Consider the following 18,649-nt stretch of genomic DNA (forward strand, 5'->3'; position numbering starts at 1 on the left):
GTTCAAGCTGTAAAAGAGAATCACGAGTGAAGGAAAACCTTGCTCAACTCTGAGCTCCAAAGGACGAGGCTCTTTTGCTTTTTGACTTTTACCACCACTGCCAGCATTCTTTCCTTTCCCGCCTTTGCTGGAATAAACTAGGAAATGAAAATATGAATATCAGGAAGAGAACAATTCCAGCATGTTCCCTTCAATAAATTCAATAATATTCAACAAATTTAAAAATTTACTAAGATTTCGATCTCTTAATAAAAAATCAAATGCATCTTTCAGATCTCATTCTTTCTGAGTTTCTATGATAGTATGGTTAAGCTGACCAAAACAGCAACATCACTAGGTGCATTCCACCACTCAAAGACTAGTCATTTTTACTTTAAAAATAACGTAAACCAGTGGTAAAAATAGTGTACAAGTCCTATACCTTCACACATAAGGCTTCAAAGGTGGAAATATCTAAGAATGACAAAGTGCTAAAAAAAAAAAAAGACTTACGAGACCTAATTGAAAGCTTTAAATTAAGAGATTACATACTTGATGAGGCTGCTGGTGATTGATTTGGCTGCTTCTGCTGTTCAATTACATTCCGCTGTTGAAGTAAGGGGGCTGATGTTTGAAGCCTCTGTTGCATTGCCCTTTGCAATTGATTCGTCTGTTGATGCAAACCCAAAGGTGGTTGTAACTGTCCTGGTTGTGATTGACTCCGAGATATCATTTGCTGTTGTGCTGGCTGCGGCTGTGCTTGTTGACCTTGACTTGGTAACAAGGTCGTAGTACTCTGCAGCATTTGCTGTTGTACAGGAACTTTTGATTGTTGCAACATATTGATAGGGTGCTGATTAGACGTCAAGCCAGCGTTACCGGGTTGTTGCGTTCCAGGCAACTGCTGCTGCAGTTGCTTTGCCTGCTGCTGTTGCATTAACTGCTGTCTACGAAAAAGTTGCTGCTGCTGGTGGTACTGGAACATTTGCTGCTCATGCTGTTTAGGAAGCGACTGTTGCTGCTGGACCCCAGCAATATTACTTTGAGAGCCCGACTGCTGCTGATGCATATTTTGAAAGTTGTTTTGCTGATTAAGTAACTGCTGCTGCTGGTGCAGACTGTTATAGTTATTCTGTTGGCCCACTAGCCTCTGCTGCACATCAGGCATCGTGTTCTGTTGGCCCATCAGTTGGTTCTGCTGTGCAATCAGCTGCTGTTGCATTAACTGCTGTTTATGAAAAAGTTGCTGCTGCATCTGCTGCTCGTGCTGTTTAGGAAGCGACTGTTGCAAGGTGTTTGAATTTTGCTGTAGGAAACCGAGGTATGCCTGCACAGGGTTAGAGCCACTTTGTGAACTTAATGACCTTATGCTAACTTGCTGTTAACAGGATTCTGTTGTAAAGAGCCAGTAGCCACCTGTTGCAGTGAGTTCAATGAATTACCCTGCCCCAAATCCACAATGGAACGAGGTTGTACCATATTTATCATATGCTGCTGAGAGTTGGAAATTGTCAATATGCCAGACAAGGAATTATGTTGCAAGTTGGTGAGATGGTTCTGTTGCATTGCCGGCATGGAACCCTGTGCGGGTTGCATCGATGGATCAGTTTGACCATCAAGAGACTGTGGTTGCTGAAGCTGCATGGAAGACTCGCGCGGCCTGTTGGAACTGAGAAAGAAACTTATGTGCTTTTCAACTGAAAACAGTTTCTCCTTGTGAGCAAGTTGAATATCATGCTTGTTAAGCCCCAAGAAAAGCACAATGCGTTCCAGTGACATCTTGAACATCTTGAGCTTTTCAATTTGCTCATGTTGAGGACACTGAGGAAGAGAGTCATACTCAAAATCACAAAGAAATCAGTTTAGTCACAGCCCTATTTCTTGCTCTTTGCAAACTTCTAATAGTCATGCTTTAAGTACCTCTCGGCCAAGAAAAAGGAGGAAAACTTAAGGAATGGTATAAAGAGACAAATAACATAGTTTAAAAATGAATACATATGTTACCTTTCTTAATAAAACTAACCAACACTCTATGTTTCAATAAAATGTTGACATGAGTGCTTTTTAAAACTCAGATATATCAAGCCCTTACCCAAAGAATTCGGGGGGCCTAGATCCCTTTCAATAAAGGAAAAGAGACTAACATCAAAATCACATCTATAGCACAGCTACACATACAAGTTAAATGAGACGTAGCCTAAGATGGGTCTCACCTAAGATGGTATAGACATGCCCTAAGAACATGTCCGAAAGCATCGACAGGTGGGACATTATGATGATTGACGTTAGTAACAGAGAGGAGTTAAGACTTAAAATCCATTAACCGTAGATATATCAAGGACCTAAGTTCTCTTGGCATCAATGCAAACTTGGCTTAAAAGCATACCTGCTGCACCATAGAAGCAATTTTGTGGTGTAGCTTATTGAGCACTGATAAATACATCTCCCTCATATACTTGATCTGCATTACAAATTTTCATTAAGTCAATTGCACAAATGTCAAGACTGCATTCCCATGTTGATATGTGATAATTAGATCAACAGTACGATGCAGTAGAGAACTAGAGAATCTTCATGAAAGAACCTTAGAGATAAAAAGGTTAAAAGTGAAGTAGAAGACTACAACTGATTAACATGTGAATTGTAAAATAAGCAACTGAGCTTGCTTCCCTTAGCTTCTTGGTATACATTTCTGTTCACATCAAGAGTACAACTTCCATAATGTGATCATAGACCAGTCCAACCAAGAGGAATTAGAATATACTATTTTACAGTTAGTTTGGGACATAGAATATGATTTAATGGCAATCATCATTTTTTCACTTTACACCTTTATCGTCAATGAAGCAAAACGGGGGTAAACAATGGAATAATAGCAATGTAGTTGGCTTCACAAGTTAAAAACAATGGTATGGATTATACAGAGCTCTCTTATGTTACCCTATTAAAAAGGTTTTAGTTGCGCGGAAATAAAGCAAATTGGTGACATGCCATGAAGACTTTGACCGGAACTTACACACATATTACCTCAAATAATTACAGCATTCAACTACTAATTTTTTTGTAACCAATTAATTTATCAAACAAATACTAATACTTCACTTCTCAATTATGTCAGTTCTTGTGAAACTAGTTTTCGTTTTTTAACAATAATATTGAACCTAGACAGGCTTAAACAAAGCATCATGGACATTGAAGATTCATATAGCTGAGCCCCAATTTCCTTGGGATTGACTATTAAGCTGTAGTCTTGTAGTAATACTTCTCAATTAAGAATATATCAGTTTCTAACAAATTACCTGTTAACAAGCTCACTTTTCCATTTCGTCTAAGAACTGGAATACATAAAGCACGTAGCAGGGCGGTGTACAACCATGAATTTAGCTGAACACTAATTATGGTAAACCTCCTCTATTACTCCATCAAACACAGTAAATATTTCAGAACATTCAGCTATTTCTTATATTGTCACAACCAGTCAGTTTATCAAAATCCACATCACTTCTCAATTGCCAAAATTTCAATTTCCTCAGTTTTCAAAATCCTCTGCAAATAAAAGTACAGGTATAGATTATACAGAGCTCAAAGAGCAGGTTCTCACAGAGTCCAAAGAGAAGATCCAGCAGGTTGTCACAAAGAAATGGCGAAAAAGACCTGAGGAAGCGCCAGCAGGTTCAAATAGGGACACAACCCACTACTCAGGAGGAGCAATGTGAGAGGGTTAAAAAAGTCCTATAGGAAAATGGAGTTAGATGCGTTTTTGGAGCAGAATAACATAGCAATCATTGCTATTTATGGACATAGAGTAAAGGAGACTAATGCAAGGAGAATAGTAATTAAATTTGGTAGATACTTAGCCGTTGTTTGGCACAGGATTCTACTCTGGTTAGGCTTTCAGAGGAGGTCTTTGGGGTGGCATGAATGGGCATAAGCTATCTACGACAACAACAACATACCTAGTGTGATCCCCCAAGTGGAGTCTGGGGATTATAGGATGTACACAGACCTTAACCCAACCGTTGTGAGGTAGAGAGGCTATTTCCAGTAGATCCTCGGCTCAAAAGAAAAGTAACTGATGCAAAATTGTAAGAAAAGAGACAGTAATACACATCAAGGAATAAGAGACTATGTGATAACTGAATACTACTACTAGTAATACACATCCATAGGCGATGCTAGATAGTTTCTTTTTTATGTAATTTGCTTTCGTTTGCTTCCAGTTTTGGGACTCGTCCAACACTGTGATATTCTGTTCTTTAACTCCTACTTTTGTAATACAATTTGTTAATTACCAAGATAAAAATATATGCCATTGCAAACAATACCTTTTGGTAAACCTCCTCTTGCCAATGAGCTGCATTTGCATTTCCCATCTGAACAGTAGAATCTAAATATGCTGCAAATAAAATAGCACAAATAATTAAAGAGCTTGATTCCTTACAGCATTAAAGTTTCAGGAAAATTTTGGGACAGTGTTAGATATTTCAGGTATATTAATACATTTTAATTGCCCTCTAAATGTGCTTGTCTAATAAAATTAAGTTTCCCATTTTACACTAGGGTATTGATTGGTATTTGGTAATATACTAATATTTCCATCTTTTAATCTATATTATTATAAAAGTACGAACCTCCAACACGAAAAATTGATTACCATTAAGTGCATTCTGTGTTGGATAACATTGTAATTTCAATTAATTTTCATAAATTTCATTATTTTCTTACCCTTTTATAGCCGAGAAATCCCCGAGGCCAATGGCGGCATCTAACCTACGCATCACAAATTCGCTCTTACCACTAGACCAAATGCCTTAGGGGCTTTGTTATTTTCATAGAATCCGTGAAACTAACGGTATCGATATCTTGTTTTTAATTTGAAGATTCAAATCTACGAATATGTACTAGTAGTGTAAAATCATTGACAAAAGCAAAAAAGAAACAAGTACAAGTTGCAAGGAGAAAAGAACTTACTTCTTGTTGAAAATCCTCCGGCCAAAGATCCAGCGACAGCCACGGCTGCTGCAGTACCTTGAACACCTAGAGTATTGATATCCATCTCAATTTTAACCTAACTCTTTCCCCCTTGAGCCCGAGCCCTCGAAGATTATATAGTAGGCTAAATATCTATATAGCCCCTTAAACTTGGCACAGTTTGTAAGTTAGACACTTAAACTTAACAAATTACCACATAGACACCTCAACTTGGCCGAAATGTGTCTCATAAATACTCCATGCCAACATGGCAATCGTGTGTTTTGTACTTCATATTGTCTTGTGAATAGGTTAAATTAGGTTTCATCTTATTTTTTTCCCCTACAAAATTTAACCATGTTAGTGGTCTTTACATTTCCACATACGAGCCCAGCAATTACACCTTGCGCCTATGCTCTCGATGATTGATTAGAAGATAGTAGGCTAAATACCTAGATAGACCCAAACTTGGCACGATTTGTAAGTTAGACACTTAAACTTAACAAATGACCAAACAGACAACTCAACTTGGCAGAAATGCGTCTCATAAATACTACATGCTGACATGGCAAATTGTGTGTTTTGCACTTCATATTGGCGCGTGAACGGCTTAATTTAGGCATTTTCATGTTATTTCCCTAAAAATAATAGTGGTTTTGACATTTCCACATCGGATCCCACAATTACACGAGCCTATGCCCTCGAAGATTGATTAGAAGATAGCCTTAAAGTTGGCACGATTTGTAAGTTAGAGATTAAAATTAACAAATGACCAAATAGACACTTCAATTTGGCAGAAATGTGTCTCAAAATACTCCATGCTAACAAGGCAAATTGTGCGTTTTGCACTTCATATTGCCGCGTGAATAGCTTAACTTAGGGATTCTCTTGTTTTTTCCGTAAAAACATTCAACATATTAGTGGTTTTTACATTTCCACATATACGCGCCCCACAATTACACCTTGAGACTGAGCCCTCGAAGATTGATTAGAATATAGTAGGCTTATTACCTAGATAGTCCCTTAAAGTTGGCACGATTTGTAAGTTAGACACGTACTTAACAAATGACTAAATAGACACTTCAACTTGGCAGAAACGTATCTCATAAATACTACATGCTGACATGGCAAATTGTGTGTTTTGCACTTCATATTGGCGTGTGAATGGCTTAAATTAGGCATTTTCATGTCATTTCCGTAAAACTAATAGAGGTTTTTACATTTCCACATACGGACCCCACAATTACACGAGCCTATCGAAGATTGATTAGAAGATAGCCTTAAAGTTGGCACGATTTGTAAGTTAGACACTTAAACTTAACAAATGACCAAATAGACACTTCAACTTGGCATAAATGTGTCTCATAAATAGTCCATGCTGACACTTTAATTAGTCTCCACCATGCCTCCTGGGCACCCGACGCCAACATGGCACATAATCAAGTTTCCTCCATTTTTGCTAGGCAACATTTCCCTCATAATTAGATTATTACTCTTATCATAAATTATCAAGTAAATCAAAAAGAAAAATTTATTGAAAACAAGAACACCCAATGATACATGATTACACAAATAAAGTGATTTTCAATATGCATATTGTCAAAATCAGATTTTGTACTCTAACAAATTGGTATTGTTAAAACATCTAACCTTGCAGCACTCAATACATGAGTATTTTGTCTTTCAATTTCGGGACACAGTAGCTGTGTGTATTGCATTGTAATGACGGCTACTGATGTTGATGGCTGGTGGTTACCGGAAAATCAAGAATGGAGGGAGATTATAATACAATTTCCATTTTTTCTTTTCTTTTTCCATAAATACATGTGTCAGTTCTTTATTTTTCTTTTTTCTTTTTTTCTTTTTTTTTTTTGACATAATGTTCCAAATAAATGTGAAGTACACCTTTTTGGCGAGTTTCATACCTGAAACTGTCATTTCGTTTTTACTTTTTATGTCTTAGCTAAGCCTGGCAACCGGTTTGGTTTAATCGGTTCAAATCGGTAACCGGATCGGTCAAATCGAAACCAAAATCGGTGAAACCGGTTCACCGGTTCTGGTTAACCGTTAAAAATCCCGATCCGGTTTTGATTTTTTGGGACCGGAACCGGACCGGTTAAACCGATCAAATTAAAAAAAAAATTAAAATGTAGCCGTTGGATAAATGGGCTGGACCGTTGGCAAACGGTTCCAAACTCCCCCTTTTTGCCCCCCAACCACCCCCCCCAAAACTTTTTTTTAACATGTTAACCTATCCCCCACCTCTATATAAACCCCTCTCCATTTCCATTTTAATCCAAACCAATTCACTCTTCTCTTTCTCTCAATTATAGTTACTTTGCAACAATTAGCCACTTTAAATTTCTCTCAATTAAATATTATAAAGTTTTATTCTAGTTTCAATTATTAATTTTGCAATTATAATATTGTTGGTGGAGTTGGTGATTTTGCAACAATCCGAAGTAGCTTTGGTGGATTTGCAATTCTAGCCGCCTTCACTTTGTTGGAAATTAGTCCGGCAATTTGGTACCTTCGTTCCAACTCTATCTTTATTTTTCTCTATTTAATTTATGCAATTTAATTTGTTGCAATTTATTTTCTTGTGATTTATTTGAGTGTAATTTAAGTTAATTCTATTTAATAATGGCGAAGAGATTTAGACGTGGTGCCGGTAATAGTGGTATTGTTAAGGGTGGGTTTAATGAGGAAACATTTGTGAACGAAACACCTAATTTAGGTATTGATGTTGATGGAAATAATCCACTTTTAGATCATGAGGCAATGTAACAACATTATACCGATACTTTTAATGAAATTGATGATAATGATGATGATGATGAAACACAAGCCCCCGAAAATCCCATAGGAGATACAGGTCCTGCACAATCACATACACAAGACAAACCGCCAAGAACTCGTAAGCCAACCGCTAAAATCTGGGGATTTATGACTAAGAATAAGGAAAGACAAACAGCTACATGCAATATATGTAGACAAGAATTTGTTTTTAAGTAACAAACTAGTAAGGATGGTGGAACAGGTACACTAACAAATCATTTGAAAGGTAAACATAAGGATGTTTAGGGAGAGCAAACGGGTTCAAATCTGGGGGTATTCAAATGACAATAGACTCACGAATCGGTAAAAACTTTAAGTATGACAAGAAAAAAGAGCGTGTAGAAATGGCTAAAATGGTTGCTTTTGATGCTCTATCATTTTTCTTTTCTTCGGGTTTGGGGTTTGTTACTTATATTCAACGTTGTTATAATCCGTTATTTGAGAGTATTCCTAGAAGTACTTGTAGAGCGGATGTTATAGATTTGTATAAAAAAATATAGATTTTATTTGCGTCATGTATTTAATTCTTTAAATTGTAATGTTTGTCTTACCGCCGATTTGGGTCTTAGTCTTAACAAGTTAGATTTTTTTGTTATTACATGTCATTGGGTTGATGATAATTGGGTGATGCAAAAAAGAATTATAGTTTTTTTATACGATGAAGGGAAATGTCATCACGATGGAAAAAATTTAGCAGATTCAATGTCTACTATTATGAGATTTTTTAACATTTATAGAAAAACACTTTGTATTGCTTTAGATAATGCTTCTAAAAATACAAAGGCAGTTGTTCTTTTAAAAAATGAATTAAACCCTCCGCTAGAAAACATTTTTCATGTGAGATGTAGTTGTCACATTTTAAACTTGATTGTTAAAGATGGTCTTGACTATTTTGAAAATTCTATTCAAAAAATTAGAAATGCGGTTGTGTTTTTTTTTATAATGCTAATAGGGCAAAACTAAGAGATTTTAAGAATTCTTGTGTGGAAAATGGCCCTAGACCTAGGAAAATTCAAGTAGAAGTTGACACTAGGTGGAACTACACTTACATTATGTTACAACAAGCATATGATTATAGGATTCGCATACAACAAGTTCACAACCATTTTAATACAAATAGTGAGGATTGGTTAAATATTACCGATTGGGAAGATGTTAAGGAATGTGTTGAACTCTTACAAAAATTTTATAATGCAACTCTTGCTTTTTCTAGACAATTCTATCCCACGGTAATCGAAATTTTAGCCTACTTAGCGGAAATAACTAGAGTTTTACAAGAGTATAAAAATAAATTCGGTTATCAAGCGGCTATTTTTAATATGACAACAAAATTTACGAAGTATTTTTTTTCCATCCCAACTTTATTTATATTGGGTTCTCTTTTAAGTCCTTGTTTAAAAATGTCTTATACTAGAGCATTGGTTAATCAAATTTATACCTTTTTAGAAATTGAAGAGGATGTTGAACCATCTTTAATTGACGCAGAGCTCGCGATTGATGCCGAGTTTAGAAAAGTTTTTAGTCATTATTCTAATTTGGAAGAAAATGCTACACCCGTTACTCCACGCCCTACTACTTCTCAAAGTAGCAAAAAGGGCTTGTCGGGTTTGTCGCATTTAAAATTTTTTACATTCACATCCAACTCCTTCTCATAATGCAAACTTTGATGAATATCACTTTTATTTGATGCAGCCAAATGTGAATATCAACCAACTAGATGATTTGGACGTCTTAGCATGGTGAAAGAAATACAAGGCGAGTCATTCGATACTTTCAAGAATGACTCGAGATATCCTTACGGTTCAAATATCAATCGTGGCTTCGGAGAGTGCATTTAACCGAGGAAGACAAAAAATTGGAGTCCATAGACACTCATTATCCCGATTTAGCTTGCAAGTACTAGTGTGCATTCGCGATTGGATTAGACCGGAGCGACGCAACCAAAACTTAGAAGCGGTGGAAGGCGAAGAGGAAGAGATTGAAGATTTGATAGCAAGTGAAGTGGATCAAATGGAAGACTTTGAAGATATCTCCATGACCGAATATGATATGGCGGATATTAGCCAAATGATTGACACTTTTTTATTTTATTATTTTACTATTTCTTTGCAACTCATGTATTATTTGCAAGTTTAAAAAAAAAAAAAAAACTACAACTTGCAAATAAATGTTATCCATGAATAAATAAAATATATGGCTCATTGAGTCTTTTTTCTATTTACTTGTGTTCATATTTTTACTTATATTAAGTTAGGAATATACCTAAAATATACTAAGAATATACTTATAATATACATCTACTTAAATTAAAAACTAGAAAGTTATATACTTAAAAAATAACTAAAATATACTTATAATATAAATATACTTAATTTATAAAATAGGAATTTATAAACTTAGAAAAAACTTAAGCTATAAATAACTTAAGTTATAATACATATAACTTAAACATATATAAGTATATATAGTATATGTAGTATAACTTAAGCATATAACTTAATATATATATATATATATATATATATATATATATATATATACACGTATATGTTAGTCGGTAAATATATAAATTTTACTTATAAACTTATATACATATGTAAATATACCTACAATATATTAATAAATATTATAATATATATATATATATATACTATACAAAAAACAAAAAAAAAAAGGTTTTCTAACGTTTCAAACCGGACCGGTCCAGTTTCCAGTTTGAAACCGGTAAATCGAAACCGGCCGATTTACCTAACCTGGGTTCGGTCGGTCGGTTTTGAACCCGGTTGCTGTGCTTAGTCTTAGCTATCATCATCGGACATAAGTGTATTAAAATACACATAATTGATAGTTCAGGTACAAAAATATAGTTGATAGTTGACCTAATCAGCTTCAGTGTAGTTTAATACATAGATGGTTCATAGTCAGTGGCGGAGCCAGAATTTTTACTAAGGCGGTTCAAAATAATAAATATGTAAACATGCGAAGAAACTAAGAGGAGTCAACCTCTACTATATACACATAAAAAATAATTTTACTTTGTATATACAATGTAATTTTTTACCGAAGAGGTTCGGATAAACCCGTGGCTCCGCTCCTGATGATAGTTCAGGTAGGAAAAGGAAACAGTTGATAATTATGGTGTGAAACTCGTAAAAATATGATAGTTCGAGTGTATTTTTTGCCATTAGCTCAATTTTTTACAAGTGTTACTAATTGATTTGTTTCTTGGACACGTCAACGGCAAGTGGCTGTCACGCACATTATTTTACATAGTGGTTTTTAGGAGACACATTTCTACTAAGTTGAAGACTATAGTGGGTCACTAGATAATAATACGTGATACATGTTTTAACAAATATGGTTATCACAAGATCGTAGTTAACTACACATTCTCACTTTAAATATTTTGACCAATTTCACCGATCACCTTTGAAATTTTGTGATGCTTTGCAACAAAATAAAAGTAATACATTTACAATGGCCAAATAGTGTTGAATATGAAGACAAATTTCTAGGTTTTTACGAATAATTTAATTCGTCAAAAAATGAATTTATCTTTTAAAATCTCTTGTTTGATAAATGGAGAAATCTTTTTAAGTATAAAGAATACATAAAGGACTAAATTTATTTTTGAAGTTTGTTTATTGATATTAAAGGTTTTCCTGAATTTGCATCTAAAACTAATCTTCAATCACTATATTTGACTTGCATAAACAGTTGTCGCGTGAAATTATGATTTGGTAATCAATAAATTTTATGAGTTTATTGAAATGCTAAAATGTTTAATTTTTCTGTTTTATCGTCCTCACAATGTTGGAAATTTGTTAATTTTTTTCTAAATTTGTCCTTAAACGTATCAATAAATATTTCTTTCATGTTTCGCAAATGTTATCTTTTAAACTCTGGATTATCCTCTTTCTCAATCTCGGCTTTGAAACTTGAAGGTTCTCTCATTTTAAGAGAGGAGTACAAGGTGCACGAGATCACTAACTTTTAATACAACAAACTTTAGGACAAACCATAAGAGATCATTTATATAAAATAAGAGAGATTATAGGAACCTAAGAAGCTAATAAATTGTTACAGACCAATTAATTTGAACACCGGAGATCTTAGAATATAGCATAAGAGATAATTGTTGTTTGTTGTTGTTATATACATATAAAAAGGAGAGGTTATCAGTATCTTAAGAGACTTATGAATTGCAAGAGTCATTAACCTTAAACACAGGAGATCTTAGAATAATACCAAGGAGATGATTTATATAAAACTTGAGAGATGATTACTAAACTAAGAGATTTTTTTTTTTTGGGTAACCTAGTCAACTAAGAGATTTATATTGCTAGAGAAAATTTACTTTAGACATAGGAGATCCATGACGATGCAAAAGAGATCACTTAAATAAAACATGAGAGATAGATTTATATTACAGATTGTGCTAGTCATAACAATCTTAAGAGTCTAGAAAGGAAGGAAAAAACATAAGTAATTATCATCAATTTTTTTGTACTTTCATCATCTAACATTGGTCATTTTCGACACAATGTTCATGCAAAGCAACTGGTGAAACTACTTCGCTATTGCACCTTTTCCCAATCGTCGATGCTTGCACGACTGCCTTATCATCTCAGCTACTCTATGTTTCCTCTTTTGTCGACCATTACCGGTCCATGAGGAGCTCATGTACTTAGCTGGACGTTTAATGTCCCTAGAAACTTTAATATCCTGCATCTTCACTAAATGATTCAATTTTTCGTTAATATCAACCAACAATGTCTCCACCTTTTCCGAATGAGCCTCCATTTTCTCTAATCGTTCCTCAACTTGCGATAAACGCTCATCAAGTTTAGCACCAGAACTCAATCCACAAGAGATCTTAGGACAAAACACAGGAGCAACTATTAGTTACTTAAGAGGTTTATAAATTGTAACAGACCATTAACTTCAAAAACAGGAGATCTTTTTTTTATGAAGAAAAACACAGGAGATCTTAAAACAAAACAGGAGATAATTTATATAAAACACGGGAGATCATTAGTAACTTAAGAAATTTATACTGGGAGCATAATCATAAGTACAAAGTTAACACCGCCAACCCACCCCCTGACCCCCATCCCACCACCATAAAAAACAACCTCTTTAATTTCGGATTACTCCATTACAAGGTTTGGTACATGTGGTAATGTGGATTCTAGAGTGTAGCTAATAACGGGAGAGTCAAACAACAAAATATAAATCATGGCCTTATGTTCTTCTGCTCGCTAGTCAACTTAGCAATTGCAAATATTCAAGTTGTATCGTTAACAACAGTTAAATCAGTGGTATAGTCCACTTTCTTCTCTTCTGTTTTTTAATGAAAGAAAAGGCTTCCAAGAAAGAAAATAAATGGGAAAGCAGAAAGACAAAAATAAAATTACCTCACTTTCCCCAACTTTGACATTCTCTTTGTGTCCAACAACATTGTTTTGCTCTTTTGTAACCACCACCTCCTCTACACTATCCTCCTTTGACACGTCCCCACCTTCCTCTTCTGTTGATTGCTCCTTGTCACTCACCTCCGGCCCAGAAGTAGTTTCATAGGTAGTAGCTCCCATCGTCATCACTTAGGTACAAATTTCAATGTTAAAGGGAGACTTTAGAAACGAGTAAAACGACAAGGAAAAAGGGGGGATTTCTAAGGGAAATTTGCTTCCAACAAAGCTCTTACATTCAAGATTTAATTTCTAATTTCCTTTTACAAACAAGTCCCTTTTAAGTCTACTTTTGCAAAAATAGGCTTCCCTATTGCTATATACGACCGCATAGGAAATTTGAAAACAAACAAATGAAAAGAAACATTAAAAATGATAGGATCATTAATTTCAAATTGCAAGTGAAAATGTGCAATACAGAACATGAACTTTCATTGTTCACCTGGGCCATGGGCATTCCAACCACTATTTGCAGGATAGGGATGTAGAGAATTGGTCATAGGATTTTGAGGTTTTGCCTCGAAGGTCAGCATCTTTAAAGATATTTTCCGCAGGTAATCTTGCTGCAATATCAGATAAATTTAAGATTAAAATGCACACAACACGTCTAGATGACTAGAAAAATGAATGCACATTTACACAAGCAGGAATAACGTCAACTGAAGTGGAGAAAAATTGCATCATTCAAGTAAATAGAAATGAGTTTAGAAAGCATACTTGACTTATTGCATTAGCATAGATCGTTTCCTCAAACCGCACTGCAATCATCTCAAGCTCCTGTAATCCTTCTTGGCCATAGACAGGAAGATGCTTGCTTAAGGTCTCCATTCTAAACAGCCATATCAACAAAATAAAATCAGCCTTAGAGGTTTGATAAGAGCACAATCAAGATAAATGCGTCTTTGAAATTGAAGATAATTTGACATTACGCCCTGCTGCGAACGACTAAATGTTTTTAAGGATATTGATACGCCCTGCTGCGGAAGACTAAAACCTGTGAATAACTGTGAAAGACAAAAACTTGTTTTCTCTTGAAAACATCAGTTATTATCCAATTAACATGAGCAGCAATCTGTGGAGAGTTAAAGTAGGTTTTCCACTTGAACTAGTTCCTTGAGTGCTCACCAGAAATGGAAATATTAAGGGCATAAACCTCTTGCTAGAAATTCGATTAACCAACCTAGGAATTGGAACAGGGGCAGACCTAGCTAACTTATAAGTTTGCATTCATGTGAGTGAACCATAGCTTTTTCCTAGACACTGTATTTTGTATTAAGAGATTCATTAAATATTTAGGGATTGTTGGTAGGATGTATTATAGAAAATAATACATGTCTTAGCTTTGGTATTACTAATTTCTTGTTTGGTACACTTTTTCAACCTACGTCTAACAAATAGTAGCTTGTTTGGCCAAGCTTATTTTTTCTCAAAAGTGCTTATTTTTTCCAATAAGTGCTCATTTTATAAAAGTGAGGTGTTTAGCCAAGCTTTTGGGAGAAAATAAGTGCTAATGGGGAGTAGCAAAAGCAGTTTTTCAGAAGCTTAAAAAAATAGTTTTTGCCTGAAAGCACTTTTTTGAAGAACACTTTTGAGAAAATTACATTTAGAAGTATTTTTTAAAAATTTGGTCAAACACTAATTGCTGCTCAAAAGTGCTTTTCAAATTAATTGGCCAAACACAAATTGTTTTTCGCCAAAAGTGCTTCTTTAAAAAGTGCTTTTTTGAAAAGCACTCTTGAAAAAAAAACACTCCTCAGAATAAGCTAATTTTAGAAGCTTAGCCAGACAGGCTATAACACTCTACTTGATATTATCCTGTGTATAACTAATATATAGCAAACTATGGAGGGGCGGAGCCAGTAAGGAACAAGGGGTTGAACCCCCTTGGCTTCTTCGTGTGTTAACTTCTTTATATTTTTGAACCCCTTTCGTAAAAATCCTGGCTTTGCCACTAAAACACCGGTATCAACAATACCAAGACTATTAATACATGAATAAGCATAAGACAAAATTTCCCTTGACACTACTAGAAAAAGAGGGTTTTCCCACCGACATTCAGTGAAAAATTTGTGCTATAAACATGATTTTTCCACCTCATTCCAGCGAACAATCTCACTGGAAAAACGCATGGTGGGAAAAGATTTCCATTGAAACGCTGAGAAACTTTTTAATTTTTCCGTGTGAAAACTCTACTATTTAGGTTTTTCCCACCGACATTCGGTAGGAAATAGCCACAGAAAAATTTTCAGTGGAAAAATAGTGATTTTTTAGTAGTATTAAGTCCTTCAAAGCCAAAGAATATGGAGGGTATTTTTGTAATCAATTAGTAATTCTTTTAGAAATTATGTAATGCATGTTATTTTTAATACCCCACAACCAAACAGCACAAAATAATCTCATCATAACTAATCTCAGCATTACTAATACTATACACCATATTCAGTACTATTCTTGTACACCCTACCAAATCACCCCCTTAGCAATATAAATATTTGATTGTTAACCCAATTATTTTTGTATATTAAATTGAAATCCCTAATCTAAATGATAATCCCCAATTGACTTGTCAAAAATCTAATAAACACAAAGGAACTCTAAATTGGAAATCCAATTACCGTATGAATTTGTGATAGTTACAAATACATTTTTTATCAGATAGCTTTATCATGCTTTTTATATTATTTTATTTTATCCTGACTCCTTATATTATTTTGAAAATGTTTTTTATATTATTTTATTTTATCCTGACTCCTTATATTATTTTGAAATTGCTTGTCCTTATGCTGAGTATCTACCGAAAACAGCCTCTTTACCTCCCAAGGTAGAGGTAAGGTCTGCGTACACTGTACCCCCACTTTGTGGGATTCAACTGAGTATATTGTTGTTGTTGTTTAACAAAAGAAATTATAGTACTTTTTACGTAACTTCCAAATATGTAAATTTTATTTTGAAAAATTTAAAAATTCTACGTTAAAACACACGGCGGTCAAAATTAAGAAGTTTGAGCCAAAAATGTCAAACAAATTAGAACGGAGGAACCACCAGGCTGCCAAAAAGAGATATTAAAAAAGAAACTTTACATCTTGTTGATAATCCTTTGACGACTATCTGGTGCAAGTTGAGTCCGCCAATCAACATATTCTATAGCTCCGGCAGCATGTCCGGCGGCAACTCCAGCAGGAGCTCCGGCGACAACTCCGGCAGGAGCTCCGGCGACAACTCCGTCAGGAGATCCGGCGACAACTCCGGTGGTGGCGGTATTTTCAGCCCATTTAGCCCCAGCCCGAGCCCGAGCCCGAGCCCGGGCCCGAGCCAGAGCCCTTCGATTATTCACATCCATCTAAATTCTGATCTGATTAATACTTACCTTTTTACAGATCGAAAATCAATTTTATAGCTTCCGATCAAAGAAAAATACCTAAAACAAATAGAGAGTCCGCAGGGACTGAATACAAGTGCATACTTCTCCTTAAAACAAGATGATCGTTTTATAGTTAAAAAGTCAGCCACTACTTTTTTATTTTATTTTAGGCTTAAGTAACTAAAACGCCCCTGAATTTGGCACGAATTACAACTTTAGTCCCTAAACTATTGCTGCACTTCAAGACACCCCTAAATTTGACAAAATGGATTTTAATTCATCCCCGAGCTACCACGTGGCACAAACAGTGTAGTCACCTGCCACAGGCGCGTGACAGGTGCCACGTCAGTTTTTTTTTTTTTTTAAAAAAAAAAGAGAAAAATCAATTTTGGAAAATTCATAAAAAAAAGTATAAATTTTTAAAATCAGAAAAAACTAATTTTTTTTAAAATGTGGAAAACCCATTTTAAAAAAAAAACTGACCTAATTTTTTATTAAAACTGGAACTTCTTAAATCTTGAAAACTAAGAGACCTCGTTATTTAAAAAAAAAAAATCGGATTTTTTTTTAATTAAAAAACTTGGACTTTTTAACAACTGAAAATTAAATAAACTCATTTTTCTAAAAAATAATCCTCAAAAATTGGAATTTTTGGTTAAAAATCCTCGGGACTTTTTTAAAAACTGGATATCGATTTTTTTTAAGAATAAAGTGAAAAACTGATAATTTTTTTCTAGATTTAAAAACTAATCTAATTTTTCGTGGATTATTTTTTTAAAAAAAATGTGTTTTCTACATTTTTAAAAAATCCATTTTTCCACTTCTTTTAAAGAAGTGTCTTAAAGGAATCATGAAAATCTCGAATTTTTTAGACACTCCTTTAAAAAAATATCAAGTTTTCATTTTTTACAAAAAAAAAAATCCAGTTTTTATAGATATTTTAATTAAAACTGTAGTTTTCGATTTTTTTAAATCAAATATTCGATTTAAAATAAAATTTCATTTTCGGATTTTTATAAAAAAAAAATCGGTTTTTCATTTTTTTTTCAAAAAAATTTATCTATGTGGAGGACACTAAGATGAAAATGCCATGTGGCATTAATATTTTACACAAGGAGGCCCATAGCCTTATTTTTACAGTGGACCGCGGTGCTACCACTCCCGGGGAGGGGTGTAATAAACCCATTTAGCCCAGTTTAGGGGTGTCGAAGTGTTAATAGTTTGGGATAAAGTTTAAAACGTGCCAGTTCGGGGGGTTTTAATTCTTAATTTTTTTTTTGTGTGTGGGTTGTCAGCATATGTCTACTACCAATATATATGTGTGCGATTCACGGAGGAAAAATATTTATTTATTTTAATTAATTAATCTTTAAAATTTGTATTTTAAAAATAATCTTTAAAAATATTTTAATTTTTATTATATATAGCAACACATACAAAATGTATTTTATGTACTATCACTTTAGTTATAATTAAAAATGGAGTTCAAAATTTAAAAACATATGATGAAATTAAATCTTTGAGATGGAAAGAGTCGGACTTTTTTTTCATTGTCTGACAATGAAAGTTGTTCTCGATGTGAAAAGAAAATTAGTAAGAATATGAGGGGAAAAATTTAAAAGTTTGATTCTAGATTTTTCCTTTTAAATTCTGTATTATCTTATAGTATACGATAGGTTGATATAAATCTCAAATTTAAATAAGCATTGAATCCAAACACAAGACCATTGTTGTATATATTGGACTTTTTTAAAAGAAAACTAATAAAATATTTTTATTAAATTAATTAAAAAATATATTATACTCCTTCTCCCAAAAAGATTGTCCTCTTTTGACTTGGCACAAAGTTTAAGAAATAAAGGAAGACTTTTGAAATGTGTGGTCCAAAACAAGCCTTAAATATTTGATAAGAATCGGGTTACTTGAACAAAACAAGATTATAATGCGGAAGCAAAATGAAAATTAAAAAACAAGAATATAAAGATAGGCGAAATTCAAAAAAAAATCCCCAAATTTTAAGATTAAGTGA

At 34.1% G+C, this 18,649-nt stretch overlaps 3 protein-coding genes across 4 annotated transcripts in view; all 3 read right to left on the minus strand.

The window, feature by feature from the left end:
* LOC132060226 (mediator of RNA polymerase II transcription subunit 15a-like) overlaps nt 1-6,186 on the minus strand; it is a 68,707-nt gene extending 62,521 nt beyond the window's left edge. For both annotated transcript variants that reach the window (XM_059453159.1, XM_059453158.1), the window contains exons 1-5: nt 4,951-6,186; nt 4,305-4,375; nt 2,366-2,440; nt 1,396-1,818; nt 748-1,306 (exon numbers count right to left, since the gene is read on the minus strand). In XM_059453159.1, coding sequence (XP_059309142.1) covers nt 748-1,306; nt 1,396-1,818; nt 2,366-2,440; nt 4,305-4,375; nt 4,951-5,035 — 1,213 coding nt within the window. In that variant the 5' untranslated portion in view covers nt 5,036-6,186. The remainder of the gene's footprint in view (nt 1-747; nt 1,307-1,395; nt 1,819-2,365; nt 2,441-4,304; nt 4,376-4,950) is intronic.
* LOC132060229 (mediator of RNA polymerase II transcription subunit 15a-like) overlaps nt 1-18,649 on the minus strand; it is an 81,681-nt gene that overhangs the window by 59,764 nt on the left and 3,268 nt on the right. The gene's annotated exons all lie outside the window — the stretch shown is intronic.
* Nucleotides 12,164-16,599, minus strand: LOC132060227 (uncharacterized). The gene is made up of 5 exons (XM_059453160.1): nt 16,340-16,599; nt 13,977-14,088; nt 13,702-13,822; nt 13,206-13,390; nt 12,164-12,663 (listed from the first exon to the last, which is right to left on the minus strand). The coding sequence occupies exons 1-5, from the start codon at nt 16,597-16,599 to the stop codon at nt 12,358-12,360; spliced, it is 984 nt and encodes a 327-aa protein (XP_059309143.1). The 3' UTR covers nt 12,164-12,357.

This window comes from Lycium ferocissimum, chromosome 6 (assembly GCF_029784015.1).
Source record: "Lycium ferocissimum isolate CSIRO_LF1 chromosome 6, AGI_CSIRO_Lferr_CH_V1, whole genome shotgun sequence".
NCBI classification, from domain to species: domain Eukaryota; kingdom Viridiplantae; phylum Streptophyta; class Magnoliopsida; order Solanales; family Solanaceae; genus Lycium; species Lycium ferocissimum.

Bases quoted from the DNA above. Each gene is read 5' to 3' on its own strand.
- LOC132060227 (XM_059453160.1), bottom strand. From the start codon at position 16,599: ATGGATGTGAATAATCGAAGGGCTCTGGCTCGGGCCCGGGCTCGGGCT. The intron at 14,089-16,339 runs GTAAAGTTTCTT...ATGGCTGTTTAG, and splicing joins CAAAGGATTATCAACAAGAT to AATGGAGACCTTAAGCAAGC. The intron at 12,664-13,205 runs GTAATTTTATTT...TTTTGTCCTAAG, and splicing joins TCAAAGTTGGGGAAAGTGAG to ATCTCTTGTGGATTGAGTTC.